Source organism: Phascolarctos cinereus, unplaced genomic scaffold (assembly GCF_003287225.1).
Source record: "Phascolarctos cinereus isolate Bilbo 61053 unplaced genomic scaffold, phaCin_HiC Scaffold_9;HRSCAF=440, whole genome shotgun sequence".
Classification (NCBI taxonomy): Eukaryota; Metazoa; Chordata; class Mammalia; order Diprotodontia; family Phascolarctidae; genus Phascolarctos; species Phascolarctos cinereus.
This window is the reverse complement of record NW_027556402.1, coordinates 76,415,039-76,436,537: the sequence shown is the minus strand read 5'-3', so window position 1 is coordinate 76,436,537 and position 21,499 is coordinate 76,415,039. Positions and strand designations below refer to the sequence as shown.

At 37.8% G+C, this 21,499-nt stretch overlaps 1 protein-coding gene across 1 annotated transcript in view; it reads right to left on the bottom strand.

Moving 5' to 3' along the window:
- Positions 1 to 21,295, bottom strand: part of SPATA4 (spermatogenesis associated 4) — a 36,618-nt gene extending 15,323 nt beyond the window's left edge. The window contains exons 1-4 of the mRNA XM_020997831.2: positions 20,995 to 21,295; positions 18,064 to 18,193; positions 16,224 to 16,342; positions 15,891 to 16,111 (exon numbers count right to left, since the gene is read on the bottom strand). Of these exons, the coding sequence (XP_020853490.1) occupies positions 15,891 to 16,111; positions 16,224 to 16,342; positions 18,064 to 18,193; positions 20,995 to 21,188 (664 nt within the window). The 5' untranslated portion in view covers positions 21,189 to 21,295. The remainder of the gene's footprint in view (positions 1 to 15,890; positions 16,112 to 16,223; positions 16,343 to 18,063; positions 18,194 to 20,994) is intronic.
- Positions 21,296 to 21,499: the final 204 nt, after the last annotated feature.

Genomic DNA, 21,499 nt, shown 5'->3' with positions numbered 1-21,499 from the left:
GTGGAAAAGTAGGTCATGGAAAGTTAGAAAGTTGATGAAATTGGAAGGTTAGGGTATTTGAGAGGAATCAACATGTATGCTGGAGTTCCTTAGTATGAGGGCTGGAGTTGTGGAGGAGAAAAAGACACTGAACTCATTGAAAAGGGAAGGAAAATGACCACCAGTGAAGATGAAATTAAAGCAATTACTAGCAGTTATTTTGCCCAATTATATGCCAATAAAAATGATAACTGAAGTGAAACAGATGAATATTTACAAAAAATATAAATTAACAGATTAACAGAAGAGGAAACAGAATACTTATAACCCTATATTAGAAAAAGAAATTGAACAAGCCATCAATGAGCTCCCTAAGAAAAAAATCCCTAGAACCAGATGGATTTACAGATGAATTCTGCCAAATATTTAGAGAATAATTAATCCCAATTCTATATAAATTATGTGAAAAAAGTTAAAGGAGTCCTACCAAATTCCTTTTATGACACAAATATAGTTTTGATACTAAACCAGGAGTATTAAAAAATGGAGAAAGAAAACTATAGGCCCTAATGAATATCAATAAAAAAATTTTTTAAAATATTATTAAGGAGATTATAACATTATATCACAAAGATCATACACTATGACCAGGTAGGATTTATACCAGGAATGTAGGGCTGGTTCAATATTAAGAAAACTATAAGCAAAATTGACCACATGAATAACAGAATTCATCTGGAAAAACAAAAGATCAAGAATATCAAGGAAATCAATTTTTAAACCAGATTTTGAACTATATTACAAAGTGGTAATCATGAAAACAATCTGGTACTGGTTAAGAAATAGAGAAGTGTATCAGTAGAATAGATTAGGTACACAATACGCAGTAGTAAATGAACCCACACCTCACATCATATACCAAGATAAGATCAAAATGGATAAATGATTAAAACATAAAGGGTGATATCATGAGTAAATTAGGGTAGCATGGAAAAATGTACCTGTTAGATCCATGGATAAGGAAAGGTTTATGACCAAACAAGAGACAGAGAGGATCATGGAAAGTAAAATGGATGATTTTGATTACATGAAATTAAAAAGCTTTTGCACAAACAAAACAAATGCAATCAAAATTAGAAGGAAAGTACAAAACAGGGGCAGGGCAGGGATTTACAACAAATTTCTCTGATAAAGGCCTCATTTCTCAAATATATAAGAAACTAAACCAAATTTATAAAAATACAAGGTATTCCCCAACAGATAAATAGTCAATGATATGAACAGGAAGTTTCCAGAAAAAAGAAATCAAAGCTATGAAAAAAGTCATATAAAAATGCTCTAAATCACTCTTGAATAGAGAAAAATGAATTAAAACAACTCTGAGATAAACCACCTCACACCTATCAGACTAAACAATATGATAGAAAAAGAAAATGACAAATGCTGGTGGGGATGTGGAAAAATTGGGACACCAACGCATTACTGATAGAGTTATGAACTAGTCCAACCATTCCAGAGAACAACTTGGAATTACATCCAAAGGGCTATTAAACTGTGCATGCCCATGCCCTTTGACCCAGTGATACTTTTACTAGCTCTGTATCCCAAAGAAAAGTGAAAAGGGACTGTTTGTGCAAAAATATTTATAGCAGTTCTTTTTGTGGTGGCAAAGAATTTGAAATTGAGAGGGGAAGCCCATCAGTTGTGGAGTGGCTGAATAAGCTGTGGTATATGATTGTGATGAAATACTATTGTGCTGTAAGAAATGATGAGCAGGATCATTTCAGAAAAACCTGGGAAGACTTACACGAACTGATGCAAAGGGAAGTGAACAGAACCAGGGGAACATTGTACACAGTAACAGCAATATTGTAGGGATGATCAACTGTTCTGATGAAGACTGATTCAAGACAATTACAAAGGACTTATGATGAAAAATACTATCTACCTCTAGAAAGAGAACTGATGACTGAGTGCAGATTGAAGCACACTTTTTTTCACTTTCTTTGTTTTTCTTGGTATGTGTATGTGTGTGTTTTCTTTTGCGACACGGCTAATATGGAAATATATTTTGCATGACTTCACATGTCGATGTCTAATTGCTTGCCTTTTCAAGATGTGGGGGAGAGGCAGGAGGGAGAGAATTTGGAACTCAGACACTGGACATTAGCTGTGTGACCCCGGGCAAGTCACTTAACCCTGATCGCCTCGGAGGGAAAAAAGACAAGAGAATATCCTGAGGGTCTCTACACAACAGAATTTTTACTGGGTGATGAATATGGATTCAATGAGTCTCAAAGGAAGAGAGGTTACTTAGTGATAGTGGAATAAGAAGAAGCTAGAAGTGACAAGGGGAAACAAGGAGTGATTCAATAACTCCCCTACTTCCATCAGTGAGCTGAGGGATATGAGTAAAAATACAACCAGTGCTAGAAAGAGTAGCCAGGGAAGTTTTGTCATTAAGAGGAAAACAAGTCTCAGTAAGTGCTAGAAGACAGAACAAGAAAGGAAGGGGTCTAGGACGAAATCCAGTTTGTAACCTATGGAGCAAGCATTCCAGAGAACACAGTGAAAGAGTTGGGTAACTTTACAATGGGCAATTGGAGTAGGGTTGATTTAAAGGGGATGGCAATAAGGGATCAGTCAGTGGGAAATGAAGAATGAGATTTGAACAATGTCAACCAGGGGTTCAGTAAGAATGGGGTGGATATGACAGAGTTGAAGCATGGTTGTCATTAATGAATGAGTACAAGTAGGTGATCACTGTCCACATAGCTTTGGTATTATATAGAGCTGTCCCAGAGCACTAGGCTGTGGGCTGAAAGGCGCATGGCTGGAAAGTTCAGTGGGTGTTGGGGATATAAGCCCAGGTGGTGACAAGAGTGTGATGAAAGAATTCTGGAAAGGTAATCATGGGGTTTTACTATCACATAAAATGTGGAAGCTTCTAGTAAAGAGGAGAGGAGATCTTGGAATACAATATTCCAAAAAGCAAAAGATTCAGACTAACAATCAAGAATGACTTACCTTGAAAAACCAGTCCTACAGAGAAACAAATAGATCTTTAATGAAAGAGAACTTTTAAAAGTTTATGACAGAAAGATCAGAGTTCAGTAGGAACTCTGAAATACAAACCCAAAAGTCCAGAAAGACCTAGAAAAATAAAGTTTAGGGGCAACTGGAAGAATCTACATGATGATGTACCACTAACAGTCCAATGAGGGAGAAAAAACAAATATGCCTTCAAACCTTAAAGTCGCCAAAGTATACTTCAGGAGCTAAATAAGAACAGCAATCTTGCAGATATACTAGTTCTTTTTAGAGGGTTTTTAGGAGGGAAAAGGAAGAGAAATTAAAGGCATGTACTGGTATAAAAAGGAGAGAAAGGAGGTTCGAACTTAGTATTTCTCATAAATAAAGTGCAAGAGATGAATATACAAATAAGGAGGAATGGTCATTAGATGAACCTCACTCTTATCTGAAATAAAGGATTGAACACACACACACACACACAGACATACACACACAGAGTCTGCTGTAGAAATACATGAAATAAAAAGAAAAAAACAGAGATAGGGAAGGAAGGTTAAAAGAGAAAATAATACTAGGGAGGGAACAGCAGCAAGCAAAATATACCTACTGATCTTGAAGGTGGGAATAAAAAGGGGAAAAAGAAAAAAAACCAACTAGAATCTAAGGGAGTGTCTTAACTTACCTCTTAGACAATTGGGGAATGGCCAAACAAATTGTACCATAATGGAATATTATTTTGCCATAAGAAATTATGAATGAGATTATTTTAGAGACTCTTTGATAGTATGAACTTTGGAGTAAAGTAATCGAAACGGAGGAACAATTTATACAAGGACAGCAACATGAAAAGTAAAATGATTTTGAAAGACTTAAATGACCAATGACATTTCCAGAGAACACATGGTGAAACATATTTACCTACCTTCTGATAGAGAGAGAGAGATGATGGGCACAAGTTACAGAAAGAGACAAACATTTTTGGACACAATTACTGTGTAAATTCATTTTGCTTGACTAAGCTTATTTGCTACATTTTTCTTCCTTTTCTTTTTTCCCTCAGTTAATGGGGTAGGCTTTTTTTGAGGGTGGAGGGGAATTAGCAATACTGATGCCAAAAAAACCCAAAACAAAACCACAGAGTGATTAAAACAGTTTTAAATGCATGCAACAGAAGTTCAGAGGGAAGGGACAAGTAGGATAGTTTTGAAAGTAATGTGTAGAATTTGACCTTTTTTTTGGGCTAGGTAATAGGGTTAAGTGATTTGCCCAAGGTCACACAGCTGGTAAGTGTCAAATGTTTGAGGTCAGATTTAAACTCAGGTTCTTCTGACTCCAGGACCGGTGCTCCATCTACTGCACCACCTAGCTGCCTCCTTGACATTTTTTTAAAAGAAGCAAATGATATGAAGATTCATAGTTTCATAGAGAATCCTCTTTTTTTTAATGTCCTGCCCAATATATGGAAATGTCATGGGGGGGGTGTTTAAATTCATAAGAAAAAAAAATAATAAAAAAACCCCTTCACTTGATACCACCATCCCCTCAAGCCGTCATCCTATATCCCTCTTTCACAAACTCCTAGAAAGAGCAATCTACTTCCTCCCTCTGCTTTCTCATCTTCCCATTCATTCCTAAACCTCTTACAATCCAACTTTTATTTCCCTACTAATGGGCTCAAACTATTCTAAAGTCCCCAATGACCTCTTTATTGCTAAGGCCAATGGGCTTTTAGTCCTCATCCTTTCTGGCCACTCTGTTATATATGATACTGTTGACCATTCCCTTTCTAGATATTCTTCTTTCATCCTTGGTTTCTCTAGATACTGCTCTGTCATGGCTCTATTCTTATACATCTGACCAGCCTTTCTCAGTCTCCTTCGTAAGATCATCATCTATATCCTGTCCCCAATGCATGGAAGTATTCTAGGGCTCTGTCCTAGGTCCTTTTATGTTCTTTCTCTATGCTTTAGTACTCAGTGGGGTAATTATCTCTCATAAAAGAGGAACAAAAGAACTTTTAGAGTGAAGGGGAAGATGTAGGGGTAGCAGGAAATGCTTGACCCTTACTCTCATCAGAATTGGCTGGAAGAATGAATAACATTCACACTCAACTAAGTACAGAAATCTATCTTACCTGACAGGGAAGTAGAAGGAGAAGAGGATAAGAGGAGTGGGGATTATAACAGGAATGGCAGATTCGGGGAGGCGGTGGTCAGAAGCAAAACACTTTTGAGGAGGGACAGCATGAAAGGAGAAAGAGAGAAAAGGATAAATGAGGGGGGGATTGGTTGGAGGGAAACACAGTTTGTAATCATAACTGTAAGTGTGAATAGAATGAACTTATTCATAAAACAGAAGTGGATAACAGAGTGGATTAAAAACCAGATCCTACAAAATGCTGTTTACAAGAAACACACCTGAAACAGGAGAGGGAGAGAATAAAGATAAGGGGATAGAGAAGAATATATTATGCTTCAGCTGAAGTAAAAAAAAAAAGCAGAGATAGAAATCATGATCTCAGACAAAGCAAAAGCAAAAATAGAGCTAATTAAGAGATAAGCAAGGAAACTACATCTTGCTAAAAGGTACCATAATCAATGAAGTAACATCAATACTAAACATATATGCACCCAAATGGTACAGCATTAATATTTCTAAAGGAGAAGTTAAATGAATTACAGGAGGAAACAGATAGTAAAAACTATAGTGGGGGGCCTCAATTTTGCCCCCTCAGAATCATATAAATCTAACCTCCACCCCAAAAAAAGAAAGAAGTTAAGGAGATGAATAGAATTTTAGAAAAGTTAGATATGACAGACCTCTGAAGAAAACTGAATGGAAATAGAATGTACTTTTTTCTCAGTAGTACATGGCACCTACCCAAAAACTGATTATGTTTTAGGGACATTAAAACCTCACAATTAAATAAAGAAGAGCAGAAATACTGAATGCATCTTTTTCAGGTCATAATGCAATAAATATAATATTTAATAAAGGACAATGCCTCATTTCTCAAATATATAGAGAACTGATTCAAATTTCTAAGAATACAAGTCATTCCCTAATTGATAAATGGTCAAAGGATATGAAAAGGCAGTTTTCAGACAAAGAAATCAAAGTTATCTACATACGAAAAAATGCTCTAAATAACTATTAACTAGAGAAATGACAATTAAAACAGCTCAGAGGTACTACCTCACACCTGTCAGATTCACTAATATAACAGAGAAGTAAAATGATAAATGTTGGAGAGAACTGGGAAAATTGAGATACTAATGCACTGCTGGGAGAGTTGCGAACTGATCCAACCACTCTGGAGAGCAATTTGGAACTATGCCCAAAGGGCAATCAAGCCATTCATACTCTTTGATTGAGCAATACCACTACTAGGTCTGTATCTCAAAGAGATTAAAAAAAAAAAAGGAAAAGGACATATTAGTACAAAAATCTTTATAGCATCTCTTTTTTTGATGGCAAAGAATTGGAAATTGAAGGGATACTGGGGAATGGCTGAACAAGTTGTGGCATATGAATGTAATGGAATACTATTGTGCGATACGGAATAATGAGGGGGCGGGTTTTAGAAAAATCTGGGAAGATTTACATAAACTGATGCAAAGTGAAGTGAGCAAAACCAGGAGAACACTGTACAAAGTAATAGCAACATTGTACAATGATCAACTATGAATGACTTAGCTATTCTCAGCAATACAAAGATCTAAGACAATTCAAAAGGATTCATGATGAAAAATGTTCACGAACAGAGGAATCTGTGACCAAGCAGAGGTTAGGGAGCATTGTGAAATGCAGAATGGATGATTTTTTATTGCATTGAATTGAGGGGTTTTTGCACAAGCAGAGTCAGTACAGCTGACATTGGGAGGGAGGCAGAAGGCTGAGAAGGAATTTTTGCAGCCAGTGTCTTTGATAGGGGCCTCATTTCTAAAATACAAGGAGAACCAAGTCAAATTTATGGGACTGCAAGTCATTCCCCAATTGATGAATGGTTGGGGGATGTAAACAGGCAGTTTTTAGATGGGGAAGCTAAGGCTGTCTGTGGTCACGTGAAAAAATGCTCTGAATCACTGTTGACTGGAGACATGCAGATCCGGGAAGCTCTGGGGTACCACATCACACCTTCTGGATTGGCTTGACAACAGGAGGAGAGTTGGAGCACTGGTGCATTGTTGGTGGAGTTGTGGACTGGTCTGGCCATTTTGGAGAGTGGTTTGGAACTGTGCCCAAGGGCTGTAGAGATATGCATGTCCTTTGGCACAACAATGCCACTTCTGGGGCTGTAGCCCAAGGGGATCATGGAGATGGGAGGGGGACCCACATGTACAAGGGTATTTATAGCAGCCCTTTCTGTGGTGGCAGAGAATTGGAATTTGAGGAGATGCCCATCAGTTGGGGAATGGCTGAACAGGTTGTGGTGTATGAATGTAGTGGAATGCTGTAGTGCTATAAGAAATGATGAGCAGGCAGACTTCAGAAAATCCTAGAAAGACTTGTATGGACTGATGCTGAGTGAATGGAGCAGAGCCAGAAGAACGTCGTACACCGTAGCAGCTACACTGGTAAGAAGACTAACTTTGACAGACGTAGCTCTTCTCAGCAATGCAAGGATCTAAGACATTTCCAAAAGTCTCATGATGAGGGATGCTGTCCACAACCAGGGAGGGAACTGTGGATTTGGGTGCAGATCGAAGTATACTTTTGCTTTTTTTTCTTTTGTTTTGTTTTGTTTCTTCTTTCTTGTGGTTCCTCCTATTGGTTCTCGTTCTTCTTTGCAGCATGACTGGTATGAAAATACATTTAATGGGAATGTGTATATGGAGCCTGCATCAGATTGCATGCTGTCTTGGGGAGGGAGGTTGGAAGGGAGAGAGAAAGGGTTTAGAGTTCGGGGCTTTATGGAGATGGTTGTTGAGAGCTAGAAGTAAATTAATTAATTGGAAAAAAGAAAAAAGAAAAACGTTGTCCACATCCAGAGAAAGAACTAGTGGAGTCTGAATGCAGATTGAAGCATACTATTTTTACTTTATTTTTTCATAGTGTTTTTTTTTCTGTTCTGGTCAATTTCTTCTTTTGCAACTTGACTAATATAGAAATATGTTTAACATGATTGTACATGTAAAACCTATATCAAATTGCTTACTGTCTTAAGAAGGGGAGAGGTGAGGGAAGGAGAGAGAAAATTTGAAACTCAATGTTTTTTAAATGAATGTTACAATTTGTCTTTACATGTAATTAGAAAAAATAATATACTATTTTAAAAAAGGAGCTATGGAAACATAGATCAAAAGTTAATTGGAAACTAAATAATCTAATCCTAAAGAATGATTGGTCCAAAAAACAAATCAGAGAAACAATCAATAATTTCATTAAACAGCATAACAATGAGACAACATACTAAAATTTATGGGACACATCCAAAGCAGTTAATTAGGGAAAATTTTACATCTCTAAATGCTTATATTGATAAAATAGAGAAAAACCAGAACAATTATTTGGAAATGCAACTAAAAATATAACTAGAAAGAGAATAAATTAAAAATTCCCAACTAAACATCAAATTGGAAATCCTGAAAATCAAAAATAAAATTGAAAGTAAGAAAACCATTTAACTAATAAATAAAACTAGGGGCTGATTTTATGGGAAAACCAATAAAATAGATAAAATATTGGTTAATTTTTATTTTTTAAAAAGAAGAAAACCAAAAATGTTAGTATAAAAATGAAAAGGGAGAATTCACCACCAATGAAGAATAAATAAAAGCAATTATTAGGAATTATTTTGCCCAATTATATGCTAGTAGAAATATAAATTGCATAGTAATAGAAGAGGAAATAGAATATTTGAATAGCCCTATCTTAGAAAAAGAAATTGAACAAGCCATCCATGAGCTCCCTAAGAAACAACTCCAGAACCAGATGGATCAACAAGTGAATTCTACTAGAGAGAGAAAAATTAATCTCAACACTATATAAACTATATGAAAAAATAGGTAAAGAAGGATTCCTACCAAATTCCTTTTATGACATAAATATAGTTTTGATACCTAAACCATGGAGGGTAAAAAAAAAATGGAGAAAGAAAACTAAAGACCAATTTCCCTAATGAATATTAATACAAAAATAATTTTAAATCCTAGCAAGGAGATTATAACAATATATCACAAAGATCATATACTTAGACCAAGTGGGATTTATAGCAGGCATGCAGGGTGGGTTCAATATTAAGTAGCTATAAGAATAATTGACCATATCAATAACAAAACCAACAAAAATCATATGATTGTATCAACAGATGCAGAAAAAACTTCTAACAAAATACAACACTTATTCCCATTTAAACTCTAGAAAGTATAGGAATAAATGGAGCTTTAAAAAAATAAGTAGTATGTTTCTAAAACCAATAACAGGGATAGGCTAGAAGCCTTCCCAATAAAATCATAGGTGAAGCAAGTATGCCCATTATTACCACTATTGTTCAATAGTGTACTACAAATGCTAACTATAGCAATAAGAGAAGAAAAAAAGAAATTGAAGGAATTAAAATAAGCAATGGGGAATTAAACTATCAAAACAATTACAAAGCAATTTTTACATAAAGTCCAATAAAATAAAGTTCCAATAAAACTGGAAAAATACTGATTACTCATAGGTAGGCCAAGTCAATATAATAAAAATTAAAATTCTACCAAATTTAATAAATTTATACTGCCAAAAAATATCTTACAGAGTTAGAAAAAGTAATAACAAAATTCATCTGGATTCATCAAGAATATAAAGGGAATTAATGGGGAAAAAAAGTGGAACAAGGTGGCCTAGCTGTATCAGATCTCAAACTGTATTATAAAGTGATAACTGTCAAAACAATCTGGTACTGACTAAGAAATAGAGTTGGGCCAGTGGAATAGATTATGTATACAATACACAGTAGGAAACCACCATTGTAATCTTGTGTTTGATAAATGCAAAGATCCAGACTTTGGGGATAAGAATTCAATATATGACAATAACTGCTAGGAAAACTGGAAAGCAGTCTGGCAGAAAACCAATACCTCACCAAGATAAGGTCAAAATGGGTACATGATTTAGACATAAAGGGTGATACCATAAGCAAATTAGGGGAGCATGGAATAATTTACTTGTTAGATCTATCAAGAATGGAAGAATTTATTACCAAATAAGAGACAGAAAGCATTATGAGATGTAAAATGGGATAATTTTGATTACATTTAATTAAAAAGATTTTTCACAAACAAAACAATGCAACCAAGATTAGAAGGAAAGCAGAAAATTTTGAATAAAATTTTACAATTTTCTCTGACAAAGGCCTCATCTCTCAAACATATATAGAATTGAGTCAAATATATAATAAGGTGAGCCATTCCTCAATTGATAAATGATCAATGATATGAACAAGTAGTTTTCAGATGAAGTAATCAAAGCTATTTACAGTCAGATTAAAAAAAAAAGCTTGAAAGTACTACTGATTAGAGAAATGCAAATTAAAACAACTCTGAGGTACCACCTCACACCTATCAAATTGGCTAATATAGCAGAAAAGGAAAATGACATGTTAGAAAGGATGTGGGAAAATTGGGACACTAATGCACTGTTGGGAGGGGTTGTGAACTAGTCCAACCATTCTGGAGAGCAATTTGGAACTCTGCCCAAGGGTGATAAAACCTTTTAACCCAGCAATACTACTACTAGGTATACTAGGTATGCAGTTGTCAAGGAAGACTAGTATTTCTGGTGTGAGGGATGCTGAGGTTTTTTTAGGGCTATTTTCCCTCTTTGTTATCCACTGACCACCCAACTTTCACCTGCAGCATACTCAGCAGCCACACCCCTGTAAACCATTTCAGCAGATGGCCTAAACCAGGTTAAGGGTAAGGGACAGGCCTCAGACCCATTAGTGAGTTAATAGGGTGTGGTCCCAAAGCATGTAAAGACTTCCCCTAATGGAATGGGCAGATGTGAACAATTTGTTCCAATGGGCTATGAAGGCAGTGGAAACATGTGCTGTGGAGATCTTAGAGCTTGGTTAAACACTGAAGATGCCAACGTCATCCATTGCAGTTAGTCATCTTGACTTCTGTCTTGCCACTGGGACTGTAATGACTCTGGAAGAAGTGAGGCCAATGACTTCGCACAATACTGCCTCACTTGGATCCAGTTTATGTGTGAGTCAAAAGATCTCACCCATGCCATTTTACCAGTTTTCCTTACTTCAAAATCCTGTGTGATGAATGAGTGTGGATACACTGGGAGCTATAGTAACAACCCTGTAGACAGGTAGCCCAGGCTACGTGTTGTCTTCTCACTGGACTGAAATAGCAGTGGGCTTTGGCAACTCCCAGGTGACTGAGCACACTGGACCACATTGCTCACCCTCCTGGTATGAGGAAGGGGCTGGAAAAGGTGCCCTAAAAATTGTCTGTTTCACCAAACCTAACTCTGGCCTGCTTACCACAGAAGGTGGTGATCCTATCCTGCAGTCTAAACACCAAAAAATGTACAAAAACTTTTGTGAAGATAATTCCACTCACCATTGGTACATGAAAGGTGCACATACTTATGGACAACAAGAAATCTGATAGTCCTGAAAGATGAATAGCTCTTCTTGTGAAAGAACTCAGCAGCCCTGAGTAAAAAACAACGCTGGCAAATGAAGGCCAGCTTGCCAAAATCAGAGTTGGATGCACGTTTTTCTGGAATGGCTGCAATGACAGGGAGTGTCATAAAGCTGGCATAGGTTTTGCATCAAAACTAATCTAGTTAGCAAGCTTGCATGCCTCCCAAAGGAATGAATGACAAGCTTATGACTATGCAACTGCCACTTGCAAGAAAGCGCTACACTACCATCATCAGTGCGTTATGCTCCTGCATGATGAACCCTGGTGACCCTCACCATTAATGCGCTAAAAGAGGGCAAGCTTGTAATTCTGGGTGACTTTAATGCCAGAATAGGCACAGACTATCAGACATAACAGGGAGTTCTTGGGAGGAACAGAGTGGGAAACAGCAACAACTGTCACTTATTATTGAAGACTTGTGTGTCTTATGACCTTCTCATCACCAACACTATCTCCCATTTACCTAAATGCAATAAAACTCTGTGGATGTGCACTTAATGATAGACTGCGTCATTGTAAAAGGAAGAGACAGACAGGGCATGAGAGTAACGAAGGCATGTGTGGTGCAGAGTGCTGGACTGATCACAGACTTATCCTTTCCAAGCTAAACATTCACAATCAAAAAAAAGCAGCAGCCCCAAGGTAAGACAGCTACCAGAAAACTTAATGTCAACAGATCAGAGTGCTTCTCTGAGTGTGCACAGTTTATTGTTAACTTCGCAGGAAAGCTGAGCCAACACATTTGCCAACAGTGGAGCAAAAAGGAGGAGACAGCTTTCAGAGACTTGGTGTACAGCACTGTATTTACTCATCTAGGCCAGAACACTCCCAAACATCAGGATTCGTTTGACAAAATGATAGGGAAATTCAGAACTTGCTAAACAAAAAAGAACTCCACAAGGTTTATCAGCAGGATAGTTTATTCACCTCAAGAAGGCAGTGTGTAACTCCATCAAAACTAAAGACAAGTAGCTCAGAAAGATGCAGAATTCTTGGCTCAGTAAGAAGGCCTATGAAATTCAGTTTTGTGCTTATAATAACAATCCAAAGTGCTTTTATGATGACCCAAAGGCTATTTATGGGCCAAAGACCTATGATGCATCTCAACTCCTCAGTGATAATGGAGCCATACTGATTAATGATAAGGACATGATCCTGGAGAGAGGGGCTGAACACTTCCATAGTGTTTTCAATGAACCATCATCAATCAATGTTGAAGCCAGTGACTGTATATCTCAGGTTGAAATCAATCCCTCTCTAGTCGAACTCCCAATTGAAAAAAAGGTTTTGAATGCCGTTAGGCTCCTCTTGTGTGGCAAAGTGCCTGGTGTTGATTTATTCCAGCTGAGATTTACAAGGTATGGGGTCTACTGCTCATACAAGGACTGACTGAATTCCTCTAGTTTATATGGCAAGAGAAGATTATCCCCTAGGAGTTCAAAGATGCCTCCATTGTCCATCTCTACAAAAGAAAAGGAAATATTGTCTTGTGACAATTGCAGGGGGGTCTCTCTCTCTTAGTCACTGCTGGCAAGATTCTGGCCAGAGTCCTCCTTAATCAGCTGATCCTTCACATGGAAGATGATCATCTACCCGAAAGCCAATGTGGCTTCAGAAAGGGCCGAGGAGTCAATACAGTATTTGTTGCCTGAAACTGTAGGAGAAATGCAGAATAGAAGTTGGTACACATTTTTCAATCCATCCAAGTCTTTGATAATATCAGTTGTGAGGACCTGTGGAAGATCATGGCAAAATTTGATTGCTCAGAAAGTTCATCAGTATTGTATATCAGTTTTTTGATGGCATGCTTGCACAGATTCTGGATAATGGACAATACTCTCATGCTTTCCTAGTCACCAACTGAGTAAGGCAATGCTATATGCTTGCTCTCATGCTTTTTAGCATAATGTTTTCAGGTAATATTGTCAAACACCTTCAACGTGGATGAAAACGGCACCAAGGTTACTGATGGTAAATTATTTAACTTATAAAGGCTACAAGCCAAGACCACAGTAGACAGAGAATGGGTGTGTGACTTTTGTTTGCAGATGATTGTGCACTCTATGCAGCCTCTGAGGCTGAGATGCAACAGAATATGGATCGATTCTCTGCTGCTTGTGCTAATTTTGGCCTGACGATTAACACCAAGAAAACAGAAGTTTTTCACCAGCTAGCACCACATCACCCATTTGTGGAATTACTGCTTATAGCAAATGGAGAAATTGTGAATGCTGTGGATAAGTTCACTTACCTTGGCAGTAATTCCAGGGATGTACACATAGATGATGAGGCTAATGCATGCATTGTCAGAGTTAGCTCAGTGTTTGGGAGGCTCCAAAGGAAAGTGTAGGAGGAAGGTCTATAGAGCCATTGTGCACACATCATTGCTGAATGCCTGTGAAACCTAGATAATATATTACTGCCATAACAGGAAACTGAATTTCTTCCATTTGAATTATCTTAGGAAGATTCTGAAAATCACCTGGCTGGATAAGTTACCAGACAACTGAAGGCCTTTCTCAAGTTGAACTGCCAAGCATTCAAACTCAACTGCAGAGAATTCAACTCTGCTGAGCTGGACAGGTTGTTCAAATGCCAAACATACATTTGCATAAAAGACTATTTTACAGGGCACTGTAAAATAGTCTTTTACACAAGGCAAGCACTCACATGGAAGTCAGAAGAAGAGATACAAGGGCACTCTCAAGGTCCCTCTGGAGAACTTTGGAATGGATTATGAGACACTATAGACACTAGCACAGGATCACCCAGCATGACATGCCTGCATCAAAGAAGGCATTTTGCTTTATGTGCAAAGCAGACTTGTAAATGTGCAAAAGCAAATGTAGTAAGCAAATGCAAATTTAGAGTCATCTCCACCCCAAATATCGACTATTTGCATGTAACCTGTGGTAGACCTTTCTGAGCTCATATTGGTCTGATCAGCCACAGTTGGACATACTGTCCCTTAATCCCAACATAATGATGTCATTTTGGTCCTCTTCTAGAATGTAGGACAACAACCAATCCCAAAGAGATAAAAAAAGGAAAAGAATCTATCTGCACAAATATATTTACAGCACCTCTTTTTATGGTGGCAAAGAATTGGAAATTGAGGAGATGCCCATCAATAGGGAATGGCTGAACAAGTTGAGGTTTATGATTGTGATGGAATACTATTGTACTATAAGAAATGATGAGCAGGATGCTTTCAAAAAACCTGGAAAGCCTAACTTGAACCAATGCAAAGTAAAGTGAAAACAACCAGGAGAACATTGTACACATTAATAGCACTACTGTATAATGATCAATTGTAAATGATTTAGCTGTTCCCAGCAATACAAAGATCCAGGACAACTCCAAAGATGTTACAATAAAAAATACCTCCAGACAAAGGACCAATGGAGTCCAAATGCAGATTGAAGCACACTGGTTTTTTTTTTTACTCCCTGTATTTTTCTTTTTTTTGTCTGTGTTTTCTTTCACAACATGATTAATATGAAAATGTTTTGTATGACTGCACATGTATAACCTGTATCAAATTGCTTGTCTTTTGAATGACAGGAGAGGGGAAGGGAGTGAGGGAAAGAATTTGGAACACAAAATTGTAAAAGATGAAGGTTCAAAATTTTTTTTATATGTAATTGGAAAAAAGTAAAATATTAAAATTTAAAAAAAGAGCTCAAAATGTTTCACAAATTTTCAAGCTGATTATATTCCTCAAAAAAGAGGACATTGTTCTAAAGTTGCACTGAAAATTATGATGGGAGCATTTCTATGTCAATACTGAACTTTCGCAGCAGTGAACAACTTGGAATTATTAAAAGAATTACCTGGAGCTAGAATACTGAAAACCATACTGTATAGTCGGAGGAATAATGTATGATAAATTTGAGGATAAAAGACCTGTCACCCATATTTGATAACTGTGTTTCAGGAAAAATATACATATGTATATTTAAGCACAAAGTTAACATTACGAAAATTTTGTTAACAAATAGGAAAAGGTTCATTAAAATGTTGGAGAGCCAAAGAAGTAAAAAAGAGAAAACCGAAGCAAGTCCTAGAGATGGAGGGATTACCAAAGAAAAACTTCATTTCCTTCTGCTTAGTACAAGTCCAGACCATATCTCCTCTTTTAGGAGGCCAAGTAGGAAACGGTTCCCTTTTTCATGGATATAGGGGCCAAAAAGGAGAAAGAACAAATATTTTTTATAGAAAACTTACTTGGATGGAGTTTCCTACTGAGTTTTCTGTGTAACATTTGTAAGAGACACAAAAAGTCAATTTTAAGCTGATGGTTGAGCATATTGGGATTGCTCAGTAATTCAGATAACCTAATGTTACTCTTGATAAACTTCGAAGCTGTTGTTTTGGGCACCAGTGGCAAATTGATCTGGTAGTTACAATCTGTGAAGTTCACATAGTCGTCTTGGATATTTTTAATTCTGGAAATAAACAAAATAAAAAACCTGCTATTGACATAAAACCTTGGAAATAAAAATTACATAAATATTAGAAGGTTTGTTTTAAAGCTGAAATGTCTAAATAATAACTCACTCTCGTTTTGTCAATAACGTGTAGACATCTTGTATCAATATTTCTGGTACTCCAGGTTTACAATGAAGTGTCCCATGAATTAATTCTTTGGCTATTTTCAAATGCTTTTTTGAAAAAAACTTTAACAATTAAAAAAAAACTTTAGTTGAGTCAATTAGATATTTTAACAGTAGAGTTCTATATTACATTCTCATTTTTCTATTAATTTACTTAGATTTCTCCTACATTTATATCTTTCAATAAAGTAAACATAATTAGTTAAATGAAATAAAACATGTGCATAGTAATAAAAATAATAGCTAACATTTATATGGTGCTTACTATGTACCAGGCACTATGCTAAGCACTTTACAATTATTATCACATTTGGTCTTCAAAACAACTCTGGGAGGTAGATGCTATCGTTATCCCCATTTTACAGATGAGGAAACAGGCAAAGAGGAGTTAAGTAACTTGGCCAGGGTCACAGTCTGAGGCGGATTTTGACCTCAGGTCTTTCTGATTTCAGATCCAGCACTCTATCTACTGCACCACTTAGCTATTCCTATATGTCACAGCAATGCATGGTTAGAGTAAAATAAGTATCCAAGTTAGTAAACTGTTATAATATATATAAATATAGTATTAACTCTATATCAGAGGTTCTTAGTTAGGGTCTGTGAACTTTAAAAACTTTTTTTGTAATTGCATTTCAATGTAATTGGTTTCCTTTGTAATCTTATGCATTTAACATTTTTCTTAGAAAGGGTCCATAGACTTCACCAGACTGCCAAAGACACTGATGATATAAAAATGGTTAAGAACCCTGGTTCTATAATCTTTGGTCTGTAGCATATATACCTGGGGGCTTGTCTAAAAAGCTACTGTTTCTTGTCAGCATTATTAACTTCCATACTTAACTCATAACATTGATAATACAAGCATCCCCACATATTCTTTCTACAAATGTAGATTTCAGGCCAGCAGGATTTAGAAATGAGTTTTCAGATTTTCTGGATTTTACAGTAATTCAAATGCCAGGAATTGCTTTTTCAACCCAAAACTCAACTGCTTTTTTCTATTCAAGGGAAGATGGATCAGATAGCATATTCAGAGAAAGAAACAACAGCACTGCTGGGTATAATTTGTTGCACTAGTCTGAGGGGCAATGCTGTCCAGTTTGTACACAGAAGTAGACAAGAAAGCTGTCCAGCTTTTACTGAGTTTCATCTTTCCAGTTTATTTTTGTTTGAAGTGTTGTGAATAGTATATTGTATCAGTTAAATTCAAATTTAAATAAAAATGAGTCAGGAAGCTAAATATAATTTTTAAATTATTTGTTAGATTATTCTTACTATTCACCTCTCTATTAGCTCAAGTAACTGAGTTGATTCCATTCATGTTCTAAATCAGAATACAAAGTCCCCAAAATCTTAACTTTAATAAACTGAAAACATTTTAAAATCACAAAGAATTTCTGCAGAAAAGAGAGTCCTTAGTTAGCTTACTTATTTAAAGCACTCTTTTGAAGAGAGCTTGCATTTAATTTTCATTCTCCAGCTCAGTTTGGTTCTGTTCAAGGTTTCATTGTCTTACAACGCTATTTGGCAGATGCTTTCTACTGATTCCAAAAGGGAACTAGTTACATGGATGGCTCATGGCAATCCATCATCATAGGTGGAAAAAAAATCAAAACATATGCTCTCCTGGCAATTTGTCAAAGTATCATTTTCCAATATGGAAGCCAGCCACTGAGGAAATTCAGGGTCAAATAGGGAATGCACAATTTAAGACATTTGTTTAAAGATCATGAATTGGGGGTATGTGCTATTTTCTTAAAATTATACGATTGATAACTCACCTTTTCCAGCTGTGCCCAATTAGCCAATTTGGATTTTATGGAATTTCCATTCTCAAAAGTTACCAGTTTAAGATCCAGTGGATAATAGATACTGAATATTTCTGCAAGCAGGAAGCCGTTTGAAAAGTCCCTGACCAGTAACAAGGAGATTAAACAGAATGCTGTATTTTAGTCTGCAATTATATTATTATATTAACATCGATTTGGACTATAAACTCTAAGAGAGATGGGACCCTGCCATATAAATTTTACATGTTCCCCAGGGACTAGCACAATGCTTTACAGACAGAAGGCACCTAACAAATGCTGGCTGATTTAAACTGAATTGAATTGCATAACTCAAATATTGAGCATGTACCAGAATTAACAACAGTGAAGATTTAGAAACCCTGAAGTGAGAAATTCTTCAAAATGCTTTGGTTTTGAGGCAGTTTGGTACACTTAGAAAGAACAGTGAACTAGGAGTTCTAGATTCAAAATCCAATTCTACCTCTTCATAGCTTTGTGACCTTGAGGAAATCATTTAACAATTATGAGGCTCAATTTCCTTATTATAAAAATAGGAGTTGGACAAGATGATCTATAAGTATGAATCTATGAATATTTTTTGGAACTAAATCCTATAAACTTAGGATATAAGAGAGACTGTATAATTATGCTATATTATCTCCATATTATTTTGATGTGTCATTATCTCTAAATGCATGTTGGTTAATATTTGTCACTTGGAAATAAAAGTGATTTTCAATATTCTTGAATAGCTTAATACTTTCAGAGCATCAGGTGCTGGGAAAGAACTTGGAGATATGACAACAGAGAGCTGAGAAAGTATAGTTAGCTCTGAATTATAATTTAAAAATTATCTCCATTTTCATTTATCCCAAGGTAATGATCCCAAGGTAATCTTGCTTTCATATTTGTTGATAGCACTTAGAATACTAGAGGTATGCCAGTATCTGAGACTGACAGAATGTAAAATGGTTATAGGTTTGATGATTCATACATATACAATGGAATAGAATACAAATACATTTAGTAGGCCCTCAACATAATATTGGGGCATGTAGGTGGTGAAGTGGATAGAGTGCTGGGCCTGGAGTCAGGAAGACCCGAGTTCAAATCTGTACTCAGACATTGTAACTCTGGACAAATCACTTAACCCTGTTTGCTTCAGTTTCCTCATCAGAAAAATGAGCTGGACAAGAAAATGCAAATCACTCTAGCTTTTTGGCAAGAAAACCCTAAATGGGGTCGCAAAGAATTGGATGTGACTGAAACAACTGAACAACAATATAATATTCAATTCACAGCAATCCAACAAATATTTATTAAGAATTAGCTGTTTGTTGTTTTTTATATGACTTATCAAGAATTAAGCTTTGGGATGATACAAAGTTCTTCTATTTAGATATGATCCCAGGCTTTTGGGAGATTCAGTTTTCTGGGGGATAAACTCCATGGTATTTATATCTTAAAGGGATAAGTCTCAAATAAGGATTACTATAACACCATATTACTTTGATAAGTGTATTTGACATCCAAACATATTGCACTTTTGTTTTCAGGAAGGGGGGGGAAGGTAAAATACTATACAAAGCAGAATGGTGCCAGATCAAAAGGAGCCAAAGAAGGACCTAAAAAAACCCCCAATATTGGTCACTAAGAGCCTTGAGTTTTGTTGCTGGAAAAAGGTAGCTTCAAAAGAAGAAACAGTTCAACAGTGGAATGTGTGGGATGTTTTGTTCCCAACTCCCATTTCTTCATGTGTTACTCAATAGTGGAAAAGGGGAAAGGGAGCTGGCGACCCCAAACCTTTAAGCTTCTTTCAGGAAGGGATTCCAATGGGTTAAGAAAGTGTCACTACACTCAAGAATGGGAAGAGGGCTTGGGGTGAAGCTGGCAACAAGAAGAAACCTGAAGAAACTCCAGGAATAATACACAACTGCAATATTTATGTAGCTGCTCTAAGGTTAATGAAGCATTTTGCACATACAGTATTCTGTCGGTGGATGCTCACAAACACCTAGTCAGGTAGGCTATTATTGTCCCCATTTTACAGATGACAAATCTAGAGTTGAGAGAGACATAACTAGTAAATAAATATCTCGAGGCATCATTAGAATTCAGGTCTTACACCCAAAGACTAGAAGGCCAACAACTTTACTATACTATGCAGCTCCTCACCGAGAAGCCCATTAAGTATAGGAAATAAGAGCAATGGAATTGGAGACAGATGGATCCTCGGATTGGTCGTTTTACAATTGTGCCTCAGTTTCCCCAAAATGTAAACAAGCTCTTTGACAAGGGCTGTTTCGTTTTTGTCTTTGTATCTCCGTGGCCTAGACCGTGGCCGGAGCTTAATAAACGCTTATTGATGAGTTAATCTGTAAGAATAAAGGGTTCTCCCACCTCTTGATATCTTTCCTTTACAGAGAGTAGCTGAGAACCCAGGGAAGAGAACACGTGGGGAGAAGCCGTTCTAGCCTTTGACCCCGAGCGCACTCCAGCTACCAGGGTCCAGTCTAACGCGGGGACGGGTAACCGGGGGAGGCAGAAAGAGGTCGGGAGAGCGCAGGCGCGCGGGGCGGGGCATTCAGGGGGTTGCAGACAGGGGGTGGGGCAGAGAGCGCTGGCACTATGGGTAGGTTTGTAGGCGCGAAGGCGGGTGGGGTCGGTCGGTTCCTGGTAGCTCAGGCAACGCATCAGAAAGGGAAGGGAGGCTAAACGGCCGGGACTGCGCAGGCGCAGGGCATGGGGGGGTGTCTATGAGGGGGGCGGGGTGGCCGAGGGAGATGTTGGATGTTGGGGCAGGAGCCGGTTGGTGCAGCGCAGGCCTGGAGGCGGAGCGGCTGGAGAGGCGTGCCAGAGACTAATGAGGGCGGTGCCGCGCAGGCGCGGCGCATCCCGGGGTGGCTTGCCGAGTCCACTCACCTGTTGATGTTCTTGGGGTAAAAAGTGAGGTCCATGCTTTGAAGCCAGCGCAACACGGCCCGGGGCAAGTGAGACTTCTTCGGGGGACACCAATACGGCTGAATTGGCTTACGCCGCTTCGGGGACGCAGGTGTAGAGACAGTTGACTGCAGTGTCAATGGCAGCCTGCTCGTCGGCTGCTTTGTCGCGGCCATGGTCCCGTGATACCTCTCCTTGGTAACGGCTTTTCCTGCTACTGGGCGGGGCGGAGCAGGGAGAGAGGAGGGAAGAGAGGGGGGAGGGGTGGGAGAGGAGGGAGGAGGGAGGAGGGGCATCGGGCATCAGCGCGTGCCCTCGCCCCCTAGCGGCGCAGGCGGCTTCTCTTTCGGGCACACACTGACCTGAAGGGGGCGTGATTCTTAGAAATACCTCGAGACGCCCCGAGTCTTGGGAACCCCGCGCCACCTGGGAGCAAAAGGACCACGCTGGATGGCTAGTGGAAAGAGCACTGATTTTTGGGTTGGAG